Source organism: Columba livia, chromosome 2 (assembly GCF_036013475.1).
Source record: "Columba livia isolate bColLiv1 breed racing homer chromosome 2, bColLiv1.pat.W.v2, whole genome shotgun sequence".
Classification (NCBI taxonomy): domain Eukaryota; kingdom Metazoa; phylum Chordata; class Aves; order Columbiformes; family Columbidae; genus Columba; species Columba livia.
The window spans coordinates 42,862,984-42,890,653 of NC_088603.1; the positions used below are offsets into that span (position 1 = coordinate 42,862,984).

General features: G+C 38.3%; 1 protein-coding gene across 2 annotated transcripts; it reads right to left on the reverse strand.

Annotated features, from left to right (window-relative positions):
• Nucleotides 1-27,670, reverse strand: AZI2 (5-azacytidine induced 2). Of its 2 annotated transcripts, XM_065055131.1 has the most exons (9): nucleotides 27,406-27,670; nucleotides 27,119-27,245; nucleotides 17,754-17,983; nucleotides 15,213-15,338; nucleotides 14,793-14,892; nucleotides 12,899-13,047; nucleotides 10,028-10,089; nucleotides 5,733-5,851; nucleotides 1-2,396 (listed from the first exon to the last, which is right to left on the reverse strand). In XM_065055131.1, the coding sequence occupies exons 3-9, from the start codon at nucleotides 17,976-17,978 to the stop codon at nucleotides 2,008-2,010; spliced, it is 1,170 nt and encodes a 389-aa protein (XP_064911203.1). In that variant the 5' UTR covers nucleotides 17,979-17,983; nucleotides 27,119-27,245; nucleotides 27,406-27,670; the 3' UTR covers nucleotides 1-2,007. The 2 variants fall into 2 exon arrangements, with proteins under 2 accessions (XP_064911203.1, XP_064911202.1); XM_065055130.1 differs by lacking the exon at nucleotides 27,119-27,245 and having other exon boundaries at nucleotides 27,406-27,669.

Here is a 27,670-nt window from a genome sequence, read left to right on the forward strand (position 1 = left end):
TTTCAAACAAAAATAAATTTATTTAAAATCTTACACAGTAGAATTCCTTCATTGCACAAATTGAAGTATTAATCACGTTGATGCCTGTCAAATAATACATTACTTAATAAAAAAACCTCTGTGACGTGGAGGTGGGGAACCCCAAAAAATCAGCTACATTTGAACTAGATACCGTATACCTTATGTAGCCACATGAGAAGTGTTTGCTGCTTTGTTATTACACAGGTAGTTGGTTTTATCAGCTGAAGCCTAGTGACTTGGATTTGTTTTATGCATATTGGGTTTTGTTCTATTACTTTCCAAGAGATTGTACTCCCCTGAGTCAGCTGTGTTCATTGGTCAGAATAAATTCCAGCATCTGACACCATTTCCATTAATCACAGACAAGCCAGTATACGTGAGCAAGATAATCAAAATATAAAAACAATATCTGCTGAGTGGGAAACATTATTTATGTATGCTGTTCACTAATACAGCAGAAGGTAGCTGCAAGGCATTTTTTAAACTTTGATAGACAAACTGAAAGCAGAGGAGAAAACGGGCATCGTATGAAGTTCGTACTCCAGAGGGGAGGAAGGCTCTGGAACCACACAGGTCGTGTAGCACCTCAGTGACACTTTTACTACCCCTCATTACTGTGGCTGTGGTATGATCACAGCTTCTCCATGTATTTGCAAGCAATTTTAACATAATTTGCTACTAAACAGCTGTGAAATTAATTTTTATTACACTGATCTTAAGCTGGACCTGTGAAGTTGAATACTTCACCCACCCACACATCGCTAAATAACATATTTAGTATTATCTTCCCACCCATTACAAGTTAGGTATCATCTAAAATACAAAGCATTTTTCTTCAACGTACTGAGCAGTCAAGGCATTTTACTTAACCCCCTCGTACTAAGCCAGAAATGAAGCAGAGCAGTTTAGAAAAAAAAAATAGGCATAAATTGTATTTGTCTAAAACCAGTTCTTGACCTTAAGAGGAAAAAAGTAAAGTACTTCTTAGACACCCATAATCTATAAAGCAGACAGCTGCAATTCAAATAGCTCTTAGTGGCATACTAAAGATACCACAAAACCACTTCTTATGGAGATCAACAGTGCTACACCACCTAATCCAATTAAATTAAGGCTTTGTGTCTTAAAGTAGTAGCCTTCACCACCACACGAATGAAAAGTCATGGTTCTGGTGCTGTGCAGAGGAGGCACCGTGAGGATCACCGCACTGAGAACAGGACGGTCCGCGCCCGCACCGCTGCGCACAGAATTCACTCGCTTTCCTACAGCGGGAACTGAAGGAAACGAGCTGCATATGCAGGATTCACAGTGTCCAGCAGCATCACTCATCATCCTTTGTAACGCACAATAAGGCCCAAAATGGTGCCATATAAGCTGGATAGCCTAGGAGTGAAGTCTTCTCTTGCCACTAATCAAGATTTTGACCAAAAAAATACCTCACCTTTCTTGGCTAAAATTACATAAAAATGCATTTCTAAACCAGAGGAATCGGAAAGTTAATTGAAACGGGGAAGGGAGAGAGAACGCAATTCTTCATTTTATGTCTTACTCTGGAAAAACAAAAACCCACACAGTTAAAAATAAGCTCGGAGCTGTTACACATCTTAACATTAGATACCAAGTGCTTTTTGGATAACATACAAATAGCAAACAAATACCAAACTGGATTATTTTGTTTTATTCCAAGAACTCACTCTTCAGTGTCATATTTTGCAAATGTATGTAATTTTGCAATACAAGGCTATCTAGGCCCCGTGCTAGATTTCTTTACATTTACATTATACCAGCACAGCTTTAGCTTCAAGAAACTTGCTCCTGACTTACAGCAGAGGAAGACTAGGCTTTCTGTTTCAGAACTAAAATTAAAACCAACAAAACAGTCCATGACCAATTCAGGCAATTTGTTTTCCCTCTTTAAAAGTTCAAGCATTAAGGTGCCTATTCACAACGATTCTAAAAAATGCCTCAGATCATTCTAAAAACTCTTTAACTCTTGTGCAGACAGTTTTGATTACACTGATCCAGGTAATCAGCTGGACAGTTTAACAAGGTGGTTTTGTTTTTCATTTCCCAAAACACATTCTCATTAGGCTTTGGAGGACTTGGGAATACCCAGGAATTATCTTCCAGAGAGCTCTTTCCATAAGAATGGTGTTCCTGAAATGGTTTGCCATCGACGGGAATGGGTCTCTCATCTGTCCATGCTTGTAGAGTGACCCTTTCAGAGGGGATTCTCGCATCCCTCGGCAGAGGGGGAGACACAGCGTTGCAGAGCACTCGATCATTTTGTGACAGTTTTTTATAGACTACCCCAGATGTCAAATTCGGCTTTGAGACGTTCAAGTCGACACACTGTACTGGTGCAGTAGAGGCAGCTGAAGAAAGAAGATAAAAAAGATTTTTAAATTACATTCTCTAATGCATTTTTCATACACTCCAAATATAGTGTAGTATAGAGCAGCTATGTTAAACCCAGTGTTTTCAATCTACACATTTTCAGACTGCATCTTACTTCAGTAACTAGTTAAAAGTTACACACCAAACATAGTAGCCTCCTCGGTCTGATTTTCCAAGATGAACCAGAGATCCTGAAGTCATCATGTCCAAAATATACCCAACATCAAGGAAACCTCCCAGTTCCCACTTAAATAAACTGATGAATCTTTTTGACAAGACTGGAACAAATGCCAGAACAGAGACGATTTTCGTGCGCTTGGAGAAACCCACCAGATTCAGAACAGCGCTTACACAGAGCACGCTTCTTATTCTACTGATTCTTTTAACAAGTAGTGTTCCCAGCCTGCCAAGAACCCGAATTCTCACTGTCCATGAAGCAGTAAGAGGGAAACACAAGGTGTTTGTGAGTTCTCTGTGCTCCACTACTGCCTGACCTCAGAAAGTAAAGCAACAGACAGCAATGATCAGCCATCTCAAATTCCAGGGGGATTTTAAACCAAGCGAGGGAGGGGAGGATTTTGAAGCAGAACAGCATCTACCTGAAAGGAAACGGTTGCACCTTCAAAGCACATCTGAGCAGATGGCCAAATACATCCAGGTCATTTATTGTAGTGAAAATTTACATAAACATGGAATGGGAGTAGATTAATGATTCCCACAGTTAAAGAAACTCATTTCTTACGGGTAGTTTTCTAGAACAGCTGTGAATCTTAAGTATAAACTATCATTTGTAGCTCTAGTGCTTAAGGGACAGAAAGAAGAGGTGATATCTTGGTCAAAGAATATAATCTCTGTTTGTCACAATAACGTAAAAGGCAGTACCCAATTTGTAAACATCAGCCAAAAGCACGTTCCAGTAGCCCAAGCATCATATCTGAAAGACACGCGAAGGAACTGGATTTGGCCTCCTTGTGCTGACAGGTGTAAAAAGCAATTTGAGGTCTAAAGACCTTTAGAAGTTCAAGAAAAATGGAAACCACTGAAAATGGATTGAAAATGTAAAAAAAAACCCCACAGGCAGAAAAACGTTTGTTGAAACGGAGGCGTTTGTTGAAAACGCCTCCATACATAAGTGACAGTTACGTAGAATCTGCATGTTAACTGATACTGTTAACATCATACACACAGCAAACCATACATGGTGTTCTGCAGAGCTGACACACCTCTTATAGTGACAACTAGTTTGTATATGGTATTTTACCACAGCTTATACTACAAGTATAGGAAGTGAAAGTTTTAAGTCAATTGTACCCATATTTCGCATAAGCCAATATGTTACTATAAATGTAAGCACAGATGTATCTGCATTGCATTCGTGTGGCTGACAAGCAAGGTAAACAAAAAAAAAAAATCAACCACCCAACCAACCGAAAAAAAAAACCCCACAAAGAAACAGTTTTCATTTGTGCTGGACCTGAAAAATTACTGACAAAAGCTTACAAAGCAAAAGGCAAAAATCCATTGTTTCCCGCTCCATCAATAATAGCTTCTCCAGCTGCAGACGTACCACCTCATTAGCCACTGCAGAACGTCAGACTGTTCACCAGGTAGGAGAAGAGAAAACTCAGTACTTCCACAGTGGCAAGACAGGTAAATTCAAATTAAAAACCAGGACAGAAGGATACACAATCACATCAAACCTTGACAGACTTAAGGATTAAAACCTCATTCACTTCCGAGTTTCTCTGCTGAAGCTATTTCACAAATGTGCCTCAGAACTGTAGGAACATGGACTCAAGTGGTAGCAGTTTGTACATCTAGTACATTGAAGTACTAGAGAGAGTTCAGAGAAGGGCAATGAAGCTGTTGAGGGGCCTGGAGCACAAGTCTGATGAGGAGCAGCTGAGGGAACTGGGGCTGTTCAGCCTGGAGAAAAGGAGGCTGAGGGGAGACCTTATCGCTGTCTACAACTACCTGAGAGGAGGCTGTAGCATGGAAGGCGCTGGTCTCTTCTCCCCAGTGGCAAGTGACTGGACGAGAGGAAACGGCCTCAGGTTGCACCAGGGGAGTTTTAGATTGGATATTAGGAAAAAATTCTTCATGGAAAGGGTTGTCAGGCATTGGAACAGGCTGCCCAGGGAAGTGGTGGAGTCACCATCCCTGGAGCTGTTTAAAAGACAAGGTTCTTAGGGACACGGTTTAGTACTAGAGTTAGGTTATGGTTGGACTCAATGATCCTGAGGGTGTCTTCCAACAGAAATGATTCTATTCTATTCTATCCTGTGAATCTGATCAAATCTACAAAACACGTTGATAGGTTATCAGCCAAGTACCAGAGAGTGACTGTTGATCACTGCTGGCCATGGCCAAAGGCAGGGATTGACCTGGAGATGAATCCCATTTTTACCTTACTGAGCCAATCAAAGCTTTTTGTCAACAAAACATCTTGATCTTGTACCAGACAGGGACAACAGAGACTGTCACCATATTGTAACCAAGCTCACTGTCTGTCACCCACATCTTCTGTATTCCCAACACAGTAAATACCACAGTGCAAGTGAGCAGAAAACAAAGGAAATAAACGCTGCGGTAAACAGAGCAATAGTCTGGCCCCACCAGAGGGGCATTTGGCTTGGGAGGAGCATACGTGTGAAATGGAAGACCCACCTGATGAACTCCTCACAGAAATTATATATACTTTATGCGGAAATTATTTTCCCCTTAATTATTTGCAAGGTAGCAGCAGAAAGAAGGCATTTTTGCAGCCTCAGTATTTGACATTCAGAAAATGTCATCTTGCGAAGCATTTTGCTAGAAAAGGCAACTTTTCTGAATGCCAACATAAAGAAATATGCAACCCTGAAGGAATTGCAGTCTATTAAATTCAAATTTTTAAATGTTGCCCAATTAATACTTCACCCATTCTATACTGGGAAAAAAGGACTGTGTTTGCAAAAAGATTTTTTTTTTCCCCTAATATGAAGTAGTTGTGGTAAAAGGTCAAATACGAGTAAACTTAACACCTCAGCCTTGTGCACATAAGCAACACTTGACTGAGAAAAAAGCCACAAGGGGAACAGAATACAGTACTGAAGAAAAAACACATCAGCAACACCTTTATGTGTGAAGTTGACCAGTATGAGACAGAAGCAGAAGCAGAAAATGGGCAGGCTGGAACCACAATATAGCCGAGCTTATCAACTTCAATTGATGAGATTCTGATAAGATATGATAGCTGCTTTCTTTTTTAAAACGGTACAGCTTGAATCAAGGGTTTGTGTTTGTAAGGTCTGTTATTGCAAATGCTGACTTGCCTTTCTTGGTCGCTGTTGGGTGTGTTTTCAGTTTCCGTAGAACCTCAGCTTGCATTTCGCTCAGTAGACGCAAATTCGACATTTCTCTCTTCAGTTCCCAATATGCTTGATGCACACTTCTAAAACAAACATTTTTTTAAAGTTAAATACTTGCCACCTCTAAAGCACCCATATGCCTATTAATAGGTTTATCAAGTGTTAACTGTTAATAAATTGTTTCTGCCTGACATACACTGCCAATTCTACTAGAGTGCCATAATTCAAAATGAACCAAGCAGTACTGATAATTATCTTAAATCTTCGTATATTTTGGCTCTTGCATATCAGTATATAATGCATTATATATTAACATACTAGATGATGCTAAGATCCTGTCCTGGTTTTGCTAAAAACAAGTTTCTCTTGTAGTGAATTTGCCTGTCAGCTAAAGTCTTCATATTAACTGCATTTTCCTGGAGAATCAGACACATGTTTTGGTAAACCTAGCAATGGAATGCAAACTTATTGATAAGCATGGATGGACATCTCGCGAGAGGAGCGACGAGAAACAAGAGACCAAGAAACTGACCAACTGTGTATAACATTCCATTCACGTGAATACTTCATATAAAAGTGGGAGATCACGAGGATCTCGTCCCTTTGCCCTTTTCCCTTCTGCTTATGGCCGACATTAGGAGAGGACCTTGCTAGTCGTCCCTGCAAACTGAGGCCTAGTGACAGACTGAATCCAGCTCCCATTGGCTGCAGAGTCCAGTCCAGGACTTCGGGTGCCGGCTCTGCAGTTGCTGAGACTTTCAAGATTGGTTTTGTATATTTTGTATTATTTTCTCTATTCTTATTAGTAGCATTAGTAAAACATCTTTAATTTTTTCCAACTCTCTTCTCTCTGTCCTTCTTTTCCTCCCAATCGCCTCTCCTTAGTGGAAAGGGGGGAGAGGGAGGGGCAAAAAGGGGGAAGTGGGGGGGGAGAGGGGGTTAACAATACATCTGCCAGGGTTTTATTGTCACCCCGCAATCTTAACCCTCGACAGATCCCCAAACGGAAAGACATATGAAGCATATTCTCCAATTTCATTATTTAAAGCTAAGCATCTTACCATAAAATTAATAATATCTAAGGAACACTTAAAAAAAATACATTAAATGGACACCAGACTGCAAGCAAGGTAGAGTATTAACTTTGAATGGCTTCTGATAAATGACACACACACCCCATCATATATTATGATCCTATCAATGTTAATTGAGCATAGTTTTAAATATTCAATCCAAATCAGTAAATCAGTATTTGGGTCTTTACACCATTCATTTTGCTACAGTGAATTCAGACTGGGTACCCGAGATCCAAACTGAGCACCCACACACACCAAACTAAAATATAAACCACACTGTTTCATATTCAAGTAATCTAATATGTTATGACACTGCCTTATCAAACAATGTAAAAAATAGCAACGCAATTCACTCTCTGATAAGACAGCATAATATGAGAAACATATTTAGCAACAGCAGCACTGCTCTAACATTGAAGTTTCAGGTTATTTTTAATAGCTGCTAAGAAAATCAATTAAAAAAAAAAAAAACAAACAGGAAAGTCAGCATCACCATGTTTCTTGGCAAAAAATTCAAGCAAAGGCTCACTGAACATCACATTTACACTGATTAATAGTTTGCTTAGTGTTCAAACACGTAAGGATGCAATTACTTAAACATTATGTCAATGATTTAATGTTTTGGGGGTTTGCTTGTTTATTTGTTCTTTGGGAGGTTGGTTGGTTGTGGGGTTTTTTGTTGTTGTTTGGTTTTGTTGTTGTTGTTTGGGTTTGTTGTTGTTTTGGTGGGTTTTGTTTGTTTTGTTTCGTTGTTGTTGGTTGGGTTTTGGTTGGCTGGTTTTAATGCTTAATATTCTACCAAACCACATTTTTTCAGGACACGTATCACGGATGAGAGTTTTCAGAATATTTTTTCTTTCTTCACTATATTCACCTAAAAGACACTTGTTTGAAAACAGTTCAGTACCTCAGACTATTGCTGTGGTGACTAAGAACGATTAAGCTATATAACAACTGTATCTTCAAGCATGCATGTATGCAGATTTCTGTCCCTCTGAAAGTACAATTCAGGATCAGTCCAGCATGAAATTTATTAGACATGAACATGTCCAAAAGCACTTTGAGAAACAGTTATTATTTAGTTCTGGAAATTAACACTAAAAGAGTTCTCTTAAAATGAAGAAATGAAACTTTCTTCTATGAACAGAAATATTTCCCCAGAATACAGAAATTCCAAGACTGCTAAAGAACAGAGGAAGCTGAAATTTAATAGGTAATGTATTAGGTATCAGCAATTCTGACAGATAGAAAGTTAAAATTTATCTAAAGTTTTATTTCAAGAAAGCCTTTTCACTGCAGAATCCATTTGGCTCTTTGAACTTCCAAGAAATGACAATTTTAAAATTAAGTTGATGTGGCAAACACACTTCATTTATTCATGTGTTTCAATCTCAAAAATAAGATCAAACAAACTTGAGTTATATCAAAACAGAACTGTCCAATATTTTGATATATTTATACATACAATGGCAAATATAAGAACAGCTTGGTGTCTGCCACCAATCAGAAGGAAAATGCTTAGATAAATTTTGTAACGTGCATTCAGTGTTTGTAAAATCATCTCTCAAAGGGATGCAGGTACCACAATTCCACTTAAATCACACAGAGTGTATTTTTACTCTTTTTGCGGATACTGACCTGGTATCCCATTGCAAGGCCTAATTTTCAAGGCATTTGCAATTGAAAACCAAGGATTCCACGCGCTTGGAAGCTTACCCTATACTGCCTTCTAACATGTTATTTAACCTTGAATGTAGCAGCCTATCTAAATCTACAACAAAGTACATTTGCAAACCAAGAATTTAAAGACAGATCTGCAGGTTGCTGACAAACGTGAAATAATTACTTTCCAATAAGTTAACTAACTGCCAATGCCTCCATCTCCCGTAAACAGCAGGATTGGTTGCTACAACAAATATTTTGCATGGAAGGTTTTTCAAGTATTTTTCCCACAGATTTTTGGAGAGTATACGTTGCCCATTCATTATTTACGTAATATTACAACAAACACTATGGTGTACATATGCTAATGCAGATGGCTGCCACCTGAACATCACTTTGTGAAATAAATCTGCTCTAGAAGATCAAAAAGATCTGCTTTACCTTGAGATAATGGATTTTTTTCAGGCATGTAGGACTGTGAAGCTCCAGCAGAAACCACAAGAAAAAGCATTCGCTAGCCAGCTATCCAGCCAAGGTGCCAGGTGGAAGTATAATTTGTGTATAGTGTGTGTAATATTATCATCATTACACCAGAGAACATATGAAAAGAAAGATCTGTGCTGTTGTCTTTCAGTGACAGGTTCCCTTTCCCATCTCTTCAACAGCCAAGTAAGCACCGAGGTACATGAAACAATCTGTCAATGTGAAGGACCACTCTTCCCTCTTGTGGAAAATTGTGTAAGTACACAACAATAAGCATAATTGGGTATAAGAGATGCAGTTAGTATTTCATTTCTGCACAACAGAACATCTGGGAACTTCCACGCATTCATGAATTATTCCTTTGCAGAAAGAATTGCAGGGTATATATGCTTTCTAATGCCGCACATACTCAAGAGAGGGTAATACAGGAGTTTATATCATAAGCAAAATTATTATTTGAATGGCTGCAAAATGAGAACAAATCTTACTGATATGTTAGTATTTTTCTCAAAAATCGCTATTAATTTTTTAATATGTCACACAATGGCTCCTCAATATTGGACAAAAAATACTTTAAAATGTCTTCTAGTAGAAATATTTTTGTACTGCGCTAAGTAAGAATGTATGTTCCAACACTAAGCAAGAGATCTGAAACCACCACCTATGCAAATACAGAAACCTCCCCATATGTAGAATGAAGATATCCTATAGCTGGGATGAGACTTGGAAATTTATCTAGCACATCCTCAAGTCAGCTAAATGTTAAAAAGCGAATTTTTAAATCCAAGAGAATTTAACTTTCATTTTCTGTAGAACACTCTGAAGATGGAAATGTTTCCTTATCATCATCCTGGACTACTAAAATACCAAAGTAAAAACACTTCCAATGACCTTGTTAAATCAGTATACCTAGACTTGAGATTAGATTACGTAATTTGAAATAACATTTTTGAACAGGCTGCAAGAATAGCCACCTGTTCAAATAATTGTCCCTCAGTAAACGAAAAATAAAACATGAAAGCCACTTGATTTCCATACCTCTGGATGTCTTCCTTTTGAAGGAAGTCGCCATTTAATGGATTTTCTTCTTGAGCCTGGTCCTGCATAACAAAGTGAGAGGAAGATAGAGAAGGAATGAACATATGATTTCAGATCTTCTGTCTGAAAATACTGCAGTGAAACTACAAGTTCACTAATACTAAAATTCAGAAGTAAAGTAGTCTTCATTTGTGTTGGCTGCAATGGTTTTCAAAATGGACATAAAGACTTCTACTAAGAATTTCCACTTTAAAATGCTTGAATTACCTACTTATATGAAAGCATTGCTCAGCCACCACCAAACTCACTCTCTCTTCTTTTAAAATAGCTGAGCTCTCTGAATTTGTGATTCTTTGAAAAGCAAAAATTGATAAAGGCTTTTGACTTCCATCAAAAAAAGAACACAGTCTTCTCTTGTTCCTTCCCTGCCCTAGTATACAAAGACCTTTAAATTAAACTGTTTCAGTGTAGATTTACATCCACAAGTTATTTTTATGATAGAACGTAATTTACCCCAAGTCTGAAAAACTGCTTTACATTGTACATACAAGCAGCCCCACTGAAGTTAATGGGACTGTTTAAAAAAAATCAAACACTGATCTTGCTTTGTTAGTCCTGTTTCTGTTAGACCCTCACCTGTGATGAGTTCCCATTCACATCCCTTTTCCATGTTCCCCTCCTACTATTGCTCCCTCAAGCCACAGCTGTTATGAATTTGGTACCTGTTACTGTCGCTTCATGGTAGCCCATACACATTTCAAGCAACTTGTCAATATAACGTACACACTGCATCAACTACAATGCAAAACCCAAATATCTAAAAATAGAAAATATACTTGCCTAAGGTAGAAAAACATCTGAAAATGCTGACTACTGTAATTAAAAACACTAATACTGAAAACGGCAACGGGGTTTGACACAAATGCTGACTTGTCATTGTCTACCGATCACATTTCCCTATATTACGCTTGACAGTTTTTCACTCTTCTGAAGACTTTCCCCACCACCACCCATCAGAGATTCAATTTCATCGTTCAGAAAACTAACAGTTGTGCTGTACCATCCCACATTTGAAAACCTGTACCTTTCTATTTCCTATATTAAGCAGTTACCACGATCAAGAAGCAGCGATATTTGAAAAAAAAGCTGCTCCTTGTATTTGTTCTTTGCAACAAAAGCTGCTGGCATAAGCATTATTTAAACAGTGGCACATCTAGCCCTTACAACTGCTATTTTAGTCTGTTCTGTCCAGCAACATTCATTCTCACAATATAATCTGTAATCTTCAATTATTTATACAGCTGTTCCTCTATTCTGTAGAGCTACCTGAAGACACCAGAACTGCATACAAGTTACAGAATGCCTTTAGAATTTAGAAGATATTGAAAATCCCTAAAATAATTCCTGATAACAAGTGAAGACAACAACCAAGCATAAAAGAGGTTAACAAAACACCTTGCATGCCTTCCAGGTAACGCGCTGCATCCCCATCTAGTGGAAAAAAAACAGACCAAACTTGAGACAAGACAATCCATGCTAAACCTGTCTCAGGTAAGCCTGTCCATGTAAGCTAGGAATGTGGTGTGACAGCAGCAGATCTGTGGAGAGGCATTCAGAGTTGAGACCCCCAACACCCCAACTATAGACACTTTGTGGGCAGCAGGAGAGGAGGACATGGCTTCAGGCCTGCTCTGGTCTGGTCCCTGAATGCCCAGGAGAGGTTGGGGTGCATCTTAATTAGTTTCATCCAAAAGGAATCCAGTTCCTGTACTCCAGACTGCTCTGTAATGCGAGGCACAGTAGGCACGGGTGATTAGGAGATTTGCTTCAAAAGTACATTTGTGTAGCGATGTCAATGTGCCCATAAGAAAATGTGCCAAAGGAATATTCCTAAATTAAACCAAATCTTGTTTGCAGACAGGATGGTGTCCATGGATGATGGATTCTTTACATACCCTGAATATTGTCTCACTCAAATACTAAGTGAATTAAGATTACATAATAATAATTATTAATGACCACAAGGAACCTAAAATAGTCTGCTTCTTCAAATAATCACACTTAAATCTTTTAAACTTATTGCAATGTGACTGCAGAGTCCTAGAGACTGCCACTGTACCCTCCATCACAGGTGAGATGTAAAGCAGTAAGCATGCACCAGACATTTTTTTCTTTAAACTTAATGCATTTTATTACTGTTAAGCTATCTTAATTTTCTTTTTGAGATCCTACATTACACCACCGCATCCCTCAAAACAGACACTTGCCCCAGAAGTGGCAGGGAAGGGCACCAGAAGAGGTTCATGTGACTACCCTAAAGAAAAGTTCTAGAGCTCCTTAAAGTTCATGACATATTTTAACATAAGCATTCTACTGCTGTCATCAAAAAAAGAGAGACTGGGTTTTGCCCAAACTTTCTATGTAGTCCAGCCCAAGACAAATGCCAACATAGAACACTTGATGTGAACTTACAAAAAATCATAAAGCTTTATTTTCTGTTGTTACATTGGCTATGGCAGGGAAATCTCACCTATGTAGAATCCTAGAATATCTCAAGCTGGAAGGGACCCATAAGGATCAAGTTCAACTCCCTACTCCTTGAAGGATGACCTAAAATTAAACTTTATGACTAACAGCGTTGTCCAGACACTCCTTGACTTCTGACAAGCGTGGTACCATAACCACCTCCCTGGGGAGCCTGTTACTACTTCCCAGAAACAAGACAGCCTATGAAAATATTTTAGGTTAATTTTACTAGGATGTTCATCTTTCACTTAATTACATACTTTATATCTCTGTGTTTACCTTTTACTTTGCTTGAACATGGTATTTAAAATTATCAATGGAAAAATTCCTTAAAAATAAAGGTACCTTCTGCTTGGATTTTTGCAACTCATTTCTGAGACTGTTGCACTCTTGCTTGAGCTTTTCTAGATCCTGTTCTAGACTATGCACTTTCAGGTCACTGTTCAGCTTCTCTATTTCCCAGCTGGACTGTGTACAATTCAGATTTTTCATCACTGTAAAAAAGACAAACAAGAAAATCATATTTCAGTCTCAGTTGAAGGAATATAACTCAATATGTAAGGTTTTGTGATTCTGTGTTTCACCTCAACCAGCCCTTGCCCTACAAAAACATTACCCTGTACATCCTGAAGAAGCTGCACTCTATGACAAAAGAGAAATAGTAACACTGGTGAAGTTATTGGCAGAGAAGTAGTCTATTTGGTGATTTTCAAGTACAGAGCCCAAATTTCCAGGAACGCACTGGAGATTTTACATGAAGAAAAAGGCATTAACAGCATAAAAAGGCACTGGAAATACAAAAATCTGTTAATGGCAAACATGCATGATATATAAACCAACTTGCATACTTCTTACATGCTTTGAAAACATGAGCCTTCTCCCTCTCAGATTTATATCATTACATAATTTATCATAACCTTTCCCCAAGTTTAATATCAAGAAGTTCCAAACAGAAAACCAAAAGATACAATCAAAATAAAACGGTAAATCTTAGTAAGTCTTGTCAGACAGAACAAATTTACATGGTCATTAGCAAGAAGCAACCCAAGACAATCCCAGCATTGAATCAGTAGCAGGACGCTAGATAGACAGGAAGAAAAGAAAGAACATGACCAGAAGAAAACCCCAAGTCTTTAACTGCTTGGAACATTCATTTCCAGGTTTAGCAGTTTAAACAAGCTTAAGCCGCACTGATTTTTCTTAAACAAGGTACTCATAGCCCGTTTACAAGTACAACCGATTATTAAGTAAGGCTTGAAATCAACACATTTTCAGAACTCTCCTTATAAACTCTGCACTTCTTACCTCCTTAATCCATATGGTTCTCAACAATGACACTACTACTAGTACCTGTGCTTTGTTCTTCTAGGTTTAAAAACTTATGCAACTGAAGTAGTGCATTACATGCTTGAGCTTCTCTTGGAAAGTAATCCAATTCAAGCACAGCAACACTTACAAGTGCCCTGCAAATGACTGCATTTGTACAGAGTATTAAGTCCAGTCCATATCTCTACCTTCACAAAGATGGCATTTTCTTGCTCTCTTTTCCTGTAACTATATTAATAAAGACTAGTTTTTTCTTCCATAGTGTTTTATTTTACATACCTGTCTTCTACATAGCACTCTTTACAATAGCAATAACAGAACCCAGATTTGGGCTTTTGGAATTGCCAGGGTACACCGCTAGTTTCTCCTTCCTGTTTCCACCAGGCTCTCTACAAACAGCATCTTTCTACATTTCCTCCTCATCTCCCAGCCCTTTAAGTAACTGCTGTTAACTGCAGTTACTGCTGTATGACATCCTCTGGTACCTGTCATATCAACACATCTGCAGGTACCAGAGGAAGTGGTACTGACTGGATAGTGTTCGATACTTGAACAATTACGTCCCCACCCTACTCAGAGGAAGAGATTGTGGGTCCAGAAATGTACCTGACTAGCCTATTAAACTGTCAGGTTGTGCACATTCCTCATATTATTAAGTAATCTACAGTGGAAGAAGAAAACAGTCTCAGATCTTTACCACGGAGCTCCTCACTTACGGTAATCTAACATGCACGTCGCCATCTACAAGAATGAAAGCCATACACAAGCTCAAAGGACCTCATTGCAGAATACTGCAGTATAGATGTCTCTTACATACCCACTAGAGAGAGTTAAACCTCTTCCTGCCCTGAGATCCTGATATCGCCACTAAGACTAGTCACTATACATTAAAATGAAGTAACCAAATATATACCTTGTTGAGTTTCCACTTCAGTTCTTAGTTGTAACAGCTCTACTTCTTTAGACTGCAACTGTTCATTCAAGTTTTTCAAAGACTCCGCACTTTCTTTCATCTATTTTCAGGGGGAAAAAAACAAACAAACCACACCAAAATATTTGTGAAGCTTTTTTCTATCACGTCTGATAATTCAACTATTAAAAAAAATGAAAAATATTGCTTTGATTTTCTTTAGCATTAGCCTAGCCCAGTAATAAAGCTGAGATACTTAAAATTGTTATTTGTACATAAAGCAGTGTCACGCACTTAAACAATCTAAAGAAGTGATAAAATACCACAGATCTCCAGCAAGTAAAATTCATTCTACAGCAAACATTTACTAACTATGTGGTACTTATATAACATGCCTTTAAGTGATTACTTGAAAAGGCATACCATTTTATCCAGTTTGCTTTTCAGATTATCTCGGTCGATGCAGGCCTCTCGATAGGCTTGGTATGCCTTATTTACTTGCTCACGTCCAACTGAACTGCATTCCTCTTCCAGCCGGGAGCCAAGCAGCTAAAAGTTTAACAGACGCAAGAAACAGGAACTTTTCTATGTTATACTAAGAATGCAAAATTTTAAAAGTGCAATAGTATAGCCCACAACATTAAAGCATTTATTTTTTACTTTAGAAAATAAATTGATCAAATATATTGACACACAGAATCATTTTTTACAGAGGACCATTTACAAATTCTGCAGCCTCCAAACATAGGTAATGCTTGCTAGTTTACTGCTATGAGTATTTAAAAAACCATCCACAAGTCATGATTATTCACACTGGCAATCCCTCAGTCATGTTTTTTTGTGCTCTGAAGATGTACAAACTGCTTTATTGGAAAAAGAGTTTTAAACACATGAAGATATAATACACAGAAAATTCAGAGGAAACTGAACATAGTATTTTTTAATGATGCATAATTTAAACAAATATTTTTTCAATATATTTCTGTAAGAAAAGCCAAAGTAGAATTATCTAACAAATAACTTAACTTCCAGGTTCACCAGTATCTCATTGCCTGCTAAGGCAAAAGACAAGCAAGGGGGAATAGGCACTGCCAATTAGACTATCAGAAAGTGGAGAGCAGAGTTAAAATGCATTCAGTATTTTTAATAAGACAGCAAGAGAAGTCTTAGATCAAATTACATCTGTTCACATAGAAAGGTCTTGTTTTAGCTTAGTAATGAATTATCCTTTTCATTCTGTTTATTCTGCGCACTGCAAAAACATTCAGTGTGCCTAATGTAGATATTTGCAACACATTTATATATATTTTCTTAAAAATTAAGAGCCACAAAAGCCCCTCAAAATCAAAGAGGTGACAGTTATGTATCCACCTCAAATATCTCCTCTTTTGGGTGTTCATTTGAAAGAAAGTAGGGAAAGCAAGCCATAAAGGCAGGAAGCTTCTGCCCTTTGTTTCTTGTATCGACCCTCACAACAGGTTTACTACTCATTTTAAGTTTTGTCCTATATATTTTCATCCCCCAAATAAAGCTGTTCAGATAGAACATAAGCCTTACCAAATTTTCTGGAAGCTTCCATAAACTTTGAAATGTAAAACTGAAAAGCAGTAACTCCCTGTGTATTTTTTACCATGCAGGTATGCTACCCATTAACTGAGACTGAAAGGTAGTTTTGTTATTCTCAATGCTCCTCCCTCATAGAAGCATTTTTCTGGTATTCACATAATAAACCAAAAGTTTTCTCTCTAGAAAACAAAGTATCATCTTCAAGACAATTAAGCTGAACCAGGCCAAACCAAAAGACAAGACTAAAAGGGACTGTCAAGGTCAAGACCTGTTTATTGTGATTTTGAGTAACCGCGTAAAAGATGTTACACTCAGCATGGTTCAGAGCATATTCAGTCTAGAGCTCTACTTCCTACCCCCATCAGCCCCACAGGACCTCAGATAAAGAAAGTGCTGAGAAAGTTTTGCTTTTTGACAGAAGGTCAATCCTGTCAAATTAGTCGCCAAGAATTCCCGAGTAAGTGTTTCAAAACTGTTCCGAGCGTGACTCAAGTTCTTCATTCCAGTGCCATAAAATAATACATACTTTATAAGCTTTTAATAGTCAGTAGCACACACTTAGGACTAAGTCCTAAGAAATGTCTCGGCTTTAACTCTAGGATCTGTCTTTCCATCTCATATTAATAGGAAAGCAAGCTATCAAAGGCAAGACCTTCTGCAGCACAAAGACACTCACTACTGAACAACGGATATATGTTTAACAATAGCATTCTTTACTTGGGGAGAAAAGCCTACACCACAGTCTACTTTTAGTTTGAATGAACTTTGCTAGACTAAGGCCATGAGAAACCACATACAAAACAAATTCCCAGACTCCTTTCTATTTTAGAATTACTGCATTAAAAAATAGCCAGCCAACACCTCTATGTTAAGCATTACAATTTTGTATTTCATATTTGAGACTGCTATTAGCTAGACCTAGCTAGATATTAACAACCTATTTTTTCCTTATTCCTTCAGTACGCTGAGCCCCAGAGATTCTTTTGACAGACAATTCCTGAATTCTGATAGTTTATAGACTTGACAGCTTATCATTCAACAACACTAAGTCACACGTGCCCAAGTTAATAAAGACCATGAAGAGGTAGATGAAACACAGTAATGATCCAATGAAACTACACATCTTTCTGAATCACAGTTAGTGTCTTTGCAGGGCACGACTGCATCACATCACATACATGCCCAGTAAGAATGAAAAATCCCAGTATGATGTAACTAGACTACCAAAGAAAGAAACTGTGTTTCACTTAAACAAATAAAACAATTTACCAAATCTTTTAAATTTGGAAATGATTTTAAGTACATATTTTAAATACTTAACCATCTGCTGTGCCATCCAGCCAGGAGCAAAAATGTTGCTGCTGCTGCCAGAAGCTGGTAAATCAACTCTTTTCTTACCTTCTCTTCTAGAATTCTCACTCTTTTTTTTAAGAAGGAGTTTTCCTTCTCTGTCTCCTTTAGTCGTTTCTTGATATCTTCATATGCAGTGACAAGTGCGAAGTGCGAGGCAACAGACTCATCTCCACTGTAAGATGAAACAGGAATCTCCCTGTCTCTCTTATGAGTGTTGTCTGCTTTTTCATGGTTCAAAATACAGATGTCATCCTCTACCAACTCCTCCATGACAGCTGTTAAAAAGACAGATACGAGTGTAAAATTTTCACAGAGACAAATTCATCAAGAGTCTCAAGTCTGAAAACCTACCAAAATAATACTGCAGGGTGTTTCTGTCTAAGTATGACATAACTGGATAATTAGGAAATATCTTGCAGAAAAATAATGAAATCCTTTTTACATTGAAAATACGCTGGTTAGAAAGCAAGCATCTTTCCCTGTTACTTGAGAAAAATGTTTTCAGTATGCATCAGATTTATGAACCCCCACATTAATTTTTATTAAGGCTTAACATCCTGGAATGTGACCGGTACCAAATATTTCAACTCCAAAGGAATATCATATTAAGAGTAAAAGAGATTATAGTTGCAAGAAATCTACCAACTACTGTGGTTCCTGAGCACAAGTACCAAATTTCCTTCATTCTTGAATGCAAATCTTCATTCTTTTCCCAAACCCTAAAATGGAATCTTAAGGTAAACTTGCATTAGTCCTTAAAGAGGCTGCATGAGTAGCTATTCTTCACTTGGTTACTGTAGAAAACATCCTGCTGAACTATTACACTAATTCTTGACTGCAAATATGGTAAGAATGAACACATACTCAATAACAGGATCTGCCTCAACACATGTGGATAAAACTGAAAATAATATCATCTTGATGTTACTAGTTATCAGGAACAAGTTCAGGAGGTTGATTCAAAAGCAAACAAACAAGAACCTGCAGAAAACCCAAAACCATCAGTAGGGGAAAAACCCACAGCCACAATCGCTGTCTCTTCTGTGTATTTGCTATTTAAATTCCAACTAGATTTCCATTTCTTTAGTGACCCCAAGAGGTAAAGGGAGCTTAGCTATGTGGTCAAATTTCTCTCAGTGTGCTAGCAATGGGAACACTACATGGGCTGCAGCATGAAGAGCTGTTGTACAGCTACAGCTGAACAATGGTGCTGTTACCACATTTGTCTCTATTTGCTTCAAGCCAGTTAGACAACGTGATAAAAAACTGAGACAGCTCGTTTATACTAAATAGACAGCAACGGAGTTGCAACAGTGAAAAAAAAGACAAGAAAACTACAAACCAAAACTGAAGTCCTTTTAATGGTTATCTTCAGGAGGCAAACAGATGCCTTGTATGCTGTTTGATGTTCTCTAGTGAAATGGGTCACCTAAGCATCCCTTGCCTGTTGCTCTGCCTCATACTTAAGTAAAAAGAGCCTCGCAAAAAAGGTTTGCTTTTCATTGCAAGAATAACTACATGCACAAGGTGACCTTGACCAAAAGCACTACATCATTTAAACTGCATTAACTGCCTGAAGGAATTGCTCATTTTGCTTTCTAGGATGAGCATAACATATCAGCTTTTCCTCCCCCGTTTTACCAAGAGCTCTGCAAGTCACCACCCACCCCATCAAATTCCAAGAGTCTGCCTTCTCAAAGCAACACATCTCCTTTTCTCTGAACAAAAGTCATTAAAGAGGCATCACAACTTATTGTTACCTCTTGAAGAAAGCAGCAGATTTTGTGACCTTGTACATAGAATCGGACTGGTTTGGGTTGGAAGGGACCTTAAAGACCATCTAGTTCCAACTCCCTGCCATGGGCAGGGACACCTTCCACCAGACCAGGTTGCTCCAAACCACATCCAGCCGGGCCTTGAACTCTTCCAGGGATGGGGCATCCACAGCTTCTCTGGGCAGCCTGTTCCAGTGCCTCACCACCCTCATGGTGAAGAATTTCTTCTTCCTTACATCTAATCTAAATCTACCCTCTTTCAGTTTAAAGCCATTACCCTTTGTCCTGTCACTACACACCCTTGTACAAAATACATTTTTATCCCCACACTTTCCTATGGCTCCTGAACTTGAGCATCATATATTCCCTGTTTCTTGCACGCATCAGTTCCACCAGGAGACAGAAATAAGGGAAAACGGGAAACAGCATCAGAAGATGAGACCACATTTATTACGTATTTTGCTAACTAGATACTAAGCTTCCAAAAGAACAAGACCTTCCATGATAAGTAAGACTTGGCATACATAAATACTATGTTATAAATTCAAGTACACACATCACCTGCACCTATTAGGAGGACTAGTTGCACTAACTTTCTTACTTGAAATATCTTATTTAGTTTACTGGATTATTCAACTCTGATTTTTTAAAGTAGCTCTCTAAGCCAGCACTGGATGCTAGTTAGAAGATAAGAACAGAATTCCACATAATTCAAAGGGGCTTGTAATACATGTTTTTCTAAATTTCTACACACAACCTAAGCGTTTCAGAAAGAGCCAACGTACACATTTTTTACTAAACTTATTGGATACTAAGTGACAACAAACTACCTACAAAACAGAAGTCTACTTCTGCTATGACAAGTGCCCAAATAAGACACCTTCCTCTTGGCTCATTCCTTTAAAGAACAGATCTGATGATTGAACACCTTGGAGGGCACAGAGGCAACACCTTACACAGGCGTACATGAACTAAATGGGATATTCAGAAGGAACTGTACAATTTTAAAACTTTTTACTTCAGTGAATAATAATAAATAAAATCATCATAAAACATGCTTCTCTGTACTGGAAGCTCAACAGCCCGTTAGGAAGAGAAAATCACCACAATATTCACAGTGTATATACTTTATGTTAAAAGATATAATGAAAGATAAAAATAAAGTATTAATAAATATCCACACACTGCATTACACTGCTAAGACCACAAAAAAGTGCAGTTGTTTCAGCTTTACAAGAAACACGACTCAGGTCACTGCTGCCGTCGTGCCCAGCAACACAGAAAGAAAACTGAGACTTCAGACTGACTTCACTTTCAAAGAAATGCACAGATATACATAAAATTTAATTTAAATGCCACTGGACACCAATGTACCCAGAATTTTAGAGCATCACATGAAGGAAATATAATAATACAATATTTAGATTACTTTTAAGTTTAGCATAATATCACTTCAAAAAGCCACAGCATAGACACTCAGAAAACAAAAAGGTGTTGGTACTTTGAGATTTGCCCATAGCTCTTGAAGGACATTTCTACTTTTGGAAAAGAGCACTGCTTTTGAAACCAAAAGTATCTATCCTTCACAAAATAAAAGCCACTACGATTTCTAAGAGATTGCATGATGCTATTATCAGCCAATCTGAAAAGTCTTTACATATTTTGTTCTAAATAGCTCCCAATTTTCTCCCATAATAGTTACTCTACAAAAACCACACAATTAATTGGAAAAAACCCAACAAACAACTTCAAAAATTGTAACAAATTTATAGAAGAAAAAAATCCTTTTATCAAATCTCAGGTAATTTTAACAGTTAACTCTATTAATAAACAGTCTGTTCCTGTGCTTACTAAATATTCATTTCACTTCATGTTTCAAAAAGTTTCAAATCTCAGTCACAAAAACAATACGATAGTTTCCTAAGAAAAAAAGTGCTATGACTTCTGTATTGGAGGGGTGCATGATGACTCAAAAGTAAGTTACAGTATACGCACCACTAACCACAGCAGTACACCTTAGATGAGAATGAACAAAAAGTCACATTAGAAAAATCAGAGCAGCATTGATAAATATATCTAAATAAATCAACACAACCTAAAAAATAAAATGAACAAACAAAAAACTATGAACGGTTTATCTCTATGCTGAAAAAAAAATTACTGCAGTATTTCCAAATAAAGAAAAAAAAAATGCAAAGTTACCTCTCCAGCACCTGCAAAGCCCGTATTAAAAGAACAATAAAAGCTCATATAAGAATAAAACCTGGCCATCAGAGTAAGATCAGCAGTTCTATAAAGGTCATGGTGAAATGCACAGTTCATCCAGCTAGTTGTTGTGCTCTCAAAAACAAAAAAGAAAAAGAACGCATGCTCACAAATACTTATTTCTTTATCCAAAGCTCTATCATGATATTAAAGCAAGAGACAGAACCACTTGGAAGACAAAACCTTACAAAATGGAGCTATATCTTTAAGAAATCCCTGACTATAGCTGTAGCCTTTTACTCCTGAAGAATAATAAACAAAATCTACTTTCTCCAGCATTATATTATATCATTTAAAAAATATGAACTATAAGCAACAGTCAACTAAGTGTTCTCTGACAGAATACATGCAGTAGGTTATTCCAGAAGTTATTCTGGAATACTATTCCTCAAATCTGGCAGTTCCAGAAGGTCTTCCAGGATGGCTTACCAAGTTCTCTGCCCGTGTTTTACCCTGTTCTGGTTCCCCAATTCAAAGCTACACTTGTGCGCGCTGCTGCGAATGCCTCTGAGCTGTCACTCTGAAGCACCTGAGCGAATACTGGTCTCCCTGGAGTTGTAATTCATGAGATAATCTGTACTAGAGAAACCAGTTAAAGGTTTCCCACTAAAATATGTAAAGTAATACACAAACAAGTTAATGCTACCTTTTTTCTTTTTTTTAGAATGAACTGCACATGAAACAGCCAATTTAAAAGGACTTTAACATTTACTTCCCAAAATAAATGCATGAAATGAATAGTATCAGTGTTTGTATTAAATAATTAATTTTTAAAAAATTTGAAAAGCCAAATAACAACATGAATACACTGTTGACAGGACATAGTACTAAGTTCTAGCAGGAGTAATTATGTACCCTGGTTATAAGCATATGAGTTCGAAGAGATGGCAGTAATTCAGTTTTCTTTCACAGAGCTCAGACAAAAATAGTTCCCAGAAATCCCTTCTGTTGTTCACTGACATTTAATGTTGGTTAAAGAACAGCTTTAATATATTAAATATCTTGATGTTTTCTCATTTTTTGCTAATGGAGAAATATAGCTTTTCTCTTCATAGAGCTTTATAAATATTAGACATTAACAGCATGGGAGGTAGCTAAATATAAAACACATTTTATGTAAGAGAAACACAGGATGCAGAGGCTCTAACAGCAAGCAGACCACTGCAAAAACAGATTTCTGTAGTTTGAAATACTAATCTTATTCTTGCATCAGAAGGAGATATAGTAAAAGCAGGATTACATTAATTTTTCCCTGTATCAAGCAGACTCCCATTTTGCCCCCTCTTCTGATTTGAAAGAGAACAGAACAGTTTTCAAAATATTTCCAAATGTCAAATGCAAATAATTTCAAGAGGGTATTTTCCTGATATTTTCAAGGCTACTGAGAGCCTTGTTTACCTTCCATACTCGAGGGGTTTGACTTTATAATGGTATTATGAACAGTCTCCAGCTGTTAATGATGAGTATAATTTTTGTACTGGCTTACCTTGCCTTACATAAAAGGGTGTATATATGCACGTAGTCATAGAACATTAAATTCAAGGAATGCCTTTGACTCACAGCAATCCTGAATGAGTTGCAGTCCTTACTTTAATTTCAAATAGTATAGGGTTTTTTTCTTTTTTTAAAAGACAGCAGAAAAGAAGAGAATTCCTGCAGTCAGCATCAAAAACACCACACTATGGAGTATATGACACATGATGCTAAAACAAGCAAAACTTCCTGTCTCCTTAAGCATCTCTCATTTTGCATCTCTCCTTCAGAAATTGTAGGTTTTCTTTGATTCTACTCGTGAACAGCCTGTTCTACAGAGAGAGGCAATCGCTTTTTACAGATACTTCCTCCATTTTTAGAGCAAACAAAAATTTGTATACATGCATCTCAGCAGCTCCTAGCTTTGGCCACTGCTTATCCTTCCGTAGAGACAAAGTCCACAGCCCCAAAGCACATACAAGGGCAGAGCCCTGCAGCCTCAGCACGTGTGGTGCTCTTTCAGACACACGTCAGCACAACAGCTCCATCGGACCTCCAAACTGCTTTCATTTTGCTGCCTCCAGGAAATGGAAAAGTCACTGACTCTAAGCTCACAAGCCAGATCACTGTGGTTCACCTATCACGAACATCCAGGTAAACTCCAGGAGACAAGCAAAATCTCCTCAGGTACAACTGGCAATTTTTTTTTCAATCTCAAGCTTCCCACAATACCATCTACTCTCACAAAAGCTAGAAAAGTACTAAAAATCCCATTTTATGACAATGGTGCTTCATAAATTTTACATCCTCTGAACAGTTTCATGCTCCAGTATCTTCATCACTAATTTGCAAACCCTGTGTATCCTCAATTTAATGTATTCAATTTGCCTTTCTGTGGATGCTGTCACAACAACCACTTTCCCTGACAACCATTAGAAATGGAGAGAGGGAAAAAAAAAAAAAAGAAGTTGGAGTCAATTAAATATTGTCCTCTCAGCATCATATAATCCTGTTTATTAAACTACTAAATTTAATCTTGAAGGTAATCAGAAGCAGTACTGTCAAAGAAACACAAGCAGGAGCAAGATGGCTTCTGGCTGTTAAACCTTCCTAGCACCAAATATGAGTATATTCAAAGGTTACTGAAGAACCCATATGTTCTCATGCTAACACTGAAAACTATTTTAATACACACTTTTTGGGTGTTCACTCCTTCTCATTTCAAAATGTTGATAAAGAAGAACTACTTATGAAAGCTTAGAAGGGTTGTTTTGGGTTATTTTAAATCTTCTTTTGTAAAATAAACAGTAGGTCCTACCTCCCACTCAACACAACCGTCAGATTCATTAATGTGCAATAAGTTCACAAGTAAAGAAATAAGGTATTATGAAAGCCTTGTATAATTGCATTAACTTTTAATTCAACTGGAAACACACCTCACCTGTTACAGCTATGAAAAGGCAAGTTAAACTGAGTCACACTGATGGCCCTTGGTCATCCTGCAATTCACCAGCATAAAGTCTGAAGGTTTTAAAGCCACAACTGGCCAGGATGCTAGATAATCTCATCTAGGCTCTCTTTTCCAAAAAAAGGTTGGACTAGATGATCTTGTTTAGGCAAGGTTCTTAGGGACATGGTTTAGTGCTTGAGTTAGGTTATGGTTGGACATGATGATCCTGAAGGTCTCTTCCAACTGAAATAATTCTATCTTTCCAGGTCCTTTCCAGCCTGGGCTGTTCTATGATTCCATATTCAGGTTTACATCTCATTATTTCAGAGAAACATCGTCATTTGAACACCAGTTCCTGTTAGCAGCTTGTAAGGGAATGACTTTGAATGTTCAAGTTACTTAAGCTTCACTTCTCAAAGTTCATTTCTTCTGCTCAAATGTATTGTCAAATCTTAGTAGCATCTACCATTTTATGCACCAAGAACTCCACATAAAAATATTATACAATGACATAAATAATTGTTAACTAATGCAATTATAGTATAAACATATAACAAAGACATAGGACTGACTGCAAAGTTGATTGTGGATAAATCACATGCATATGTGGTCTCTAAAAGTCCCCCTCAGCAGAACCCACCCTTGACTTCTCCCAAGCTAGTTACCTGCCTGACTCTTGTATTAATCCTGTCATTTTCACAAACTGGACCTCATTGCCAATGTAGCTGTTTTATTGAACATGGACTCTCTATCTGGACTTTCTCTGTCTAGAAAATACCTGTGAAAGACTGGAAACATACATCAAAAGGTAAATCCACACTGCATTTTATCCCATTTACTTCTACCTTCTTGCTTATTTTCTTCAAAATCTGTTCTAAAGAAATCAGGTATTGACAGCACGTCCAGTAACAGGTCTGCACTTTTTCATGGGTAGTTTTCACTTTCCTACTTTCCTAAGTGGGCATTTCTCATTAACGTTTTCCAGTCATAATGCACTATCTCTAATTCAACGCTTCTCCTGATATCTTAAGAACAAGTGTTACTGGATTTGCAGTTTCATACACAGTTTTTCCAACACTGGGAGATGAACTCATTCCATTTCTCCACCCTGCATATACCAAATACAGTTTGCTCATGTATTTGACCTGAAAATTTCTTACTTTCTCCACCTTTTAACTATCACATAGAAAATAAGACTTTGCTGAAATTTAGGCAATCTTAAAATTAACTCTGATTTATTATCCATTTTTGCTGCACAACATCACTTCATCCCACTTGCTCTTTTAAAGAACTTTTTAATCTTTAATTTTCTTTCTAAAACATAACCTATCTTGCATCCTGCCACTGGTCACTTCATACTTTCCTAAACTGTAAACTGTAGCATACAAGGACTGGAGGAAAAAAGTAGTTTTTTAAAAAGTGTGGGGATTTTAGGGGAGAGGTGGCTAAAATCCTCATATAATCTGATCTATAGTTCACTCAACCAGTGTTTGCTGCCTTCTGACTTTACTTGGGAGTTGCTGGCTCAAAAATTGTTCTTTGGATGTGGGGTGACAGTCTCCTACTTGTTACAGTGCAATCATCTGATGAACACTTCTACCACAAGTTCTTCTATAAAATACCAGTTATTCAAAGTAGTAATGCTACACTTGTTTTGGCTTCTATGATAAAAATTCCAGGATATACGTGCTGACAGATTAACTGGCATTATCAGCAGTAGTAGCATTTGATCGCACACCCAGACCCAGAAAATTATTAAACGTTACCCCATAGTCCAAATAACACTTCTCTGACAATGTCTCAGAAAAGCACCTGACCTTTGGAGCCCAGATCAGACTTGACTGTTAAGACACTAATCCTCCTCTCACTCCGCTTCTTCCAGGGCTGTCCTCCAGTACGCTGATGTTACTGCATGCACACAGTGTTAAGACAGCAGGAGAATTAAGAGGTTCCCTGGGAAATGTAAAAGCTCCTAAAACTACTCGCTGGAACAGTTTTACAGTCCAACTCACTCTTGCTTAGAAGTTGCTGGGAGACCAATTTGTTCAAAGAGATCAGAGTATTTCTCTACCAGGTGAAACACCGGGATTTAAAGCTGTGATTTTTTGAAAGCATCACAAGCATAGAAGACTATCTCAACACTCACTTGTACTCCCTTCTTCCCAGCCAACACGGCCTGCAACGCTTGTACAAGGTGCTCCAAAAACAAGGACCCAATTTCAATTACGTAGTGATTCCAAATTGTGTCCATCCTTTGCAAACACCCTGTATTACAGCCTGCTCCAGTATTTCATGTTCCCATGTTTTCGCATCTTGTGCCAATAATAAACCTACTCTGCTCATTTGCTTGGCCAGATTCCCCTGCTCTAACACACAAATCGCTGCTCAAAAGTACGTATGTTTTCACCTTCATTTAGTGTGGTTTTTAAACCAGTTTTATTGCCTACCTGAGACTGGTTAGCAGTACTTTTAATCGATGCCCATCGTCCCTCAGCGGGGATGCCTCGATGACATTTCACCCGTACAGCAGAAGCGGCCAGAGACGCCACTCAAGCCCCCGCCACCCCGCTCCTCCTACAAGAACGACCATATTTTTTAAAAGAGAAACTAAAGATCGGCCAGAGCCTCCTCAGTCCCCAGGGAGAACGGCTCCAATCCCACCGGGTGCCGGGGCACGGAGCTCCCAGCAGCGGGGAGCAGCCCCGCCGGTCCCCTCCCCCGCCCCGGGACCAACCTCTCCGGGCCTTGCCCGGGCCTAGCGGGTCAGAAGCGGTCGGTCACCTCAGCGGGAAGGCAGCGCCACGGCCGCCCCACTCTCTGCCCGGGCCCCCTCGGGCTCCCATCGTCTCCGCCCCGCCGGGGTGCCGGTACCGGCCTCGGCCTCCGCGGGAAGTCCCCGGGACGCCGGCCCCGCCCGCCGCCTTGCGAGGAAGTCAACAAACGCCTCACATGACGCGGACCTCGGGCCTCCTCCCGCTCCAACGGGCGCTCGCTGCTCC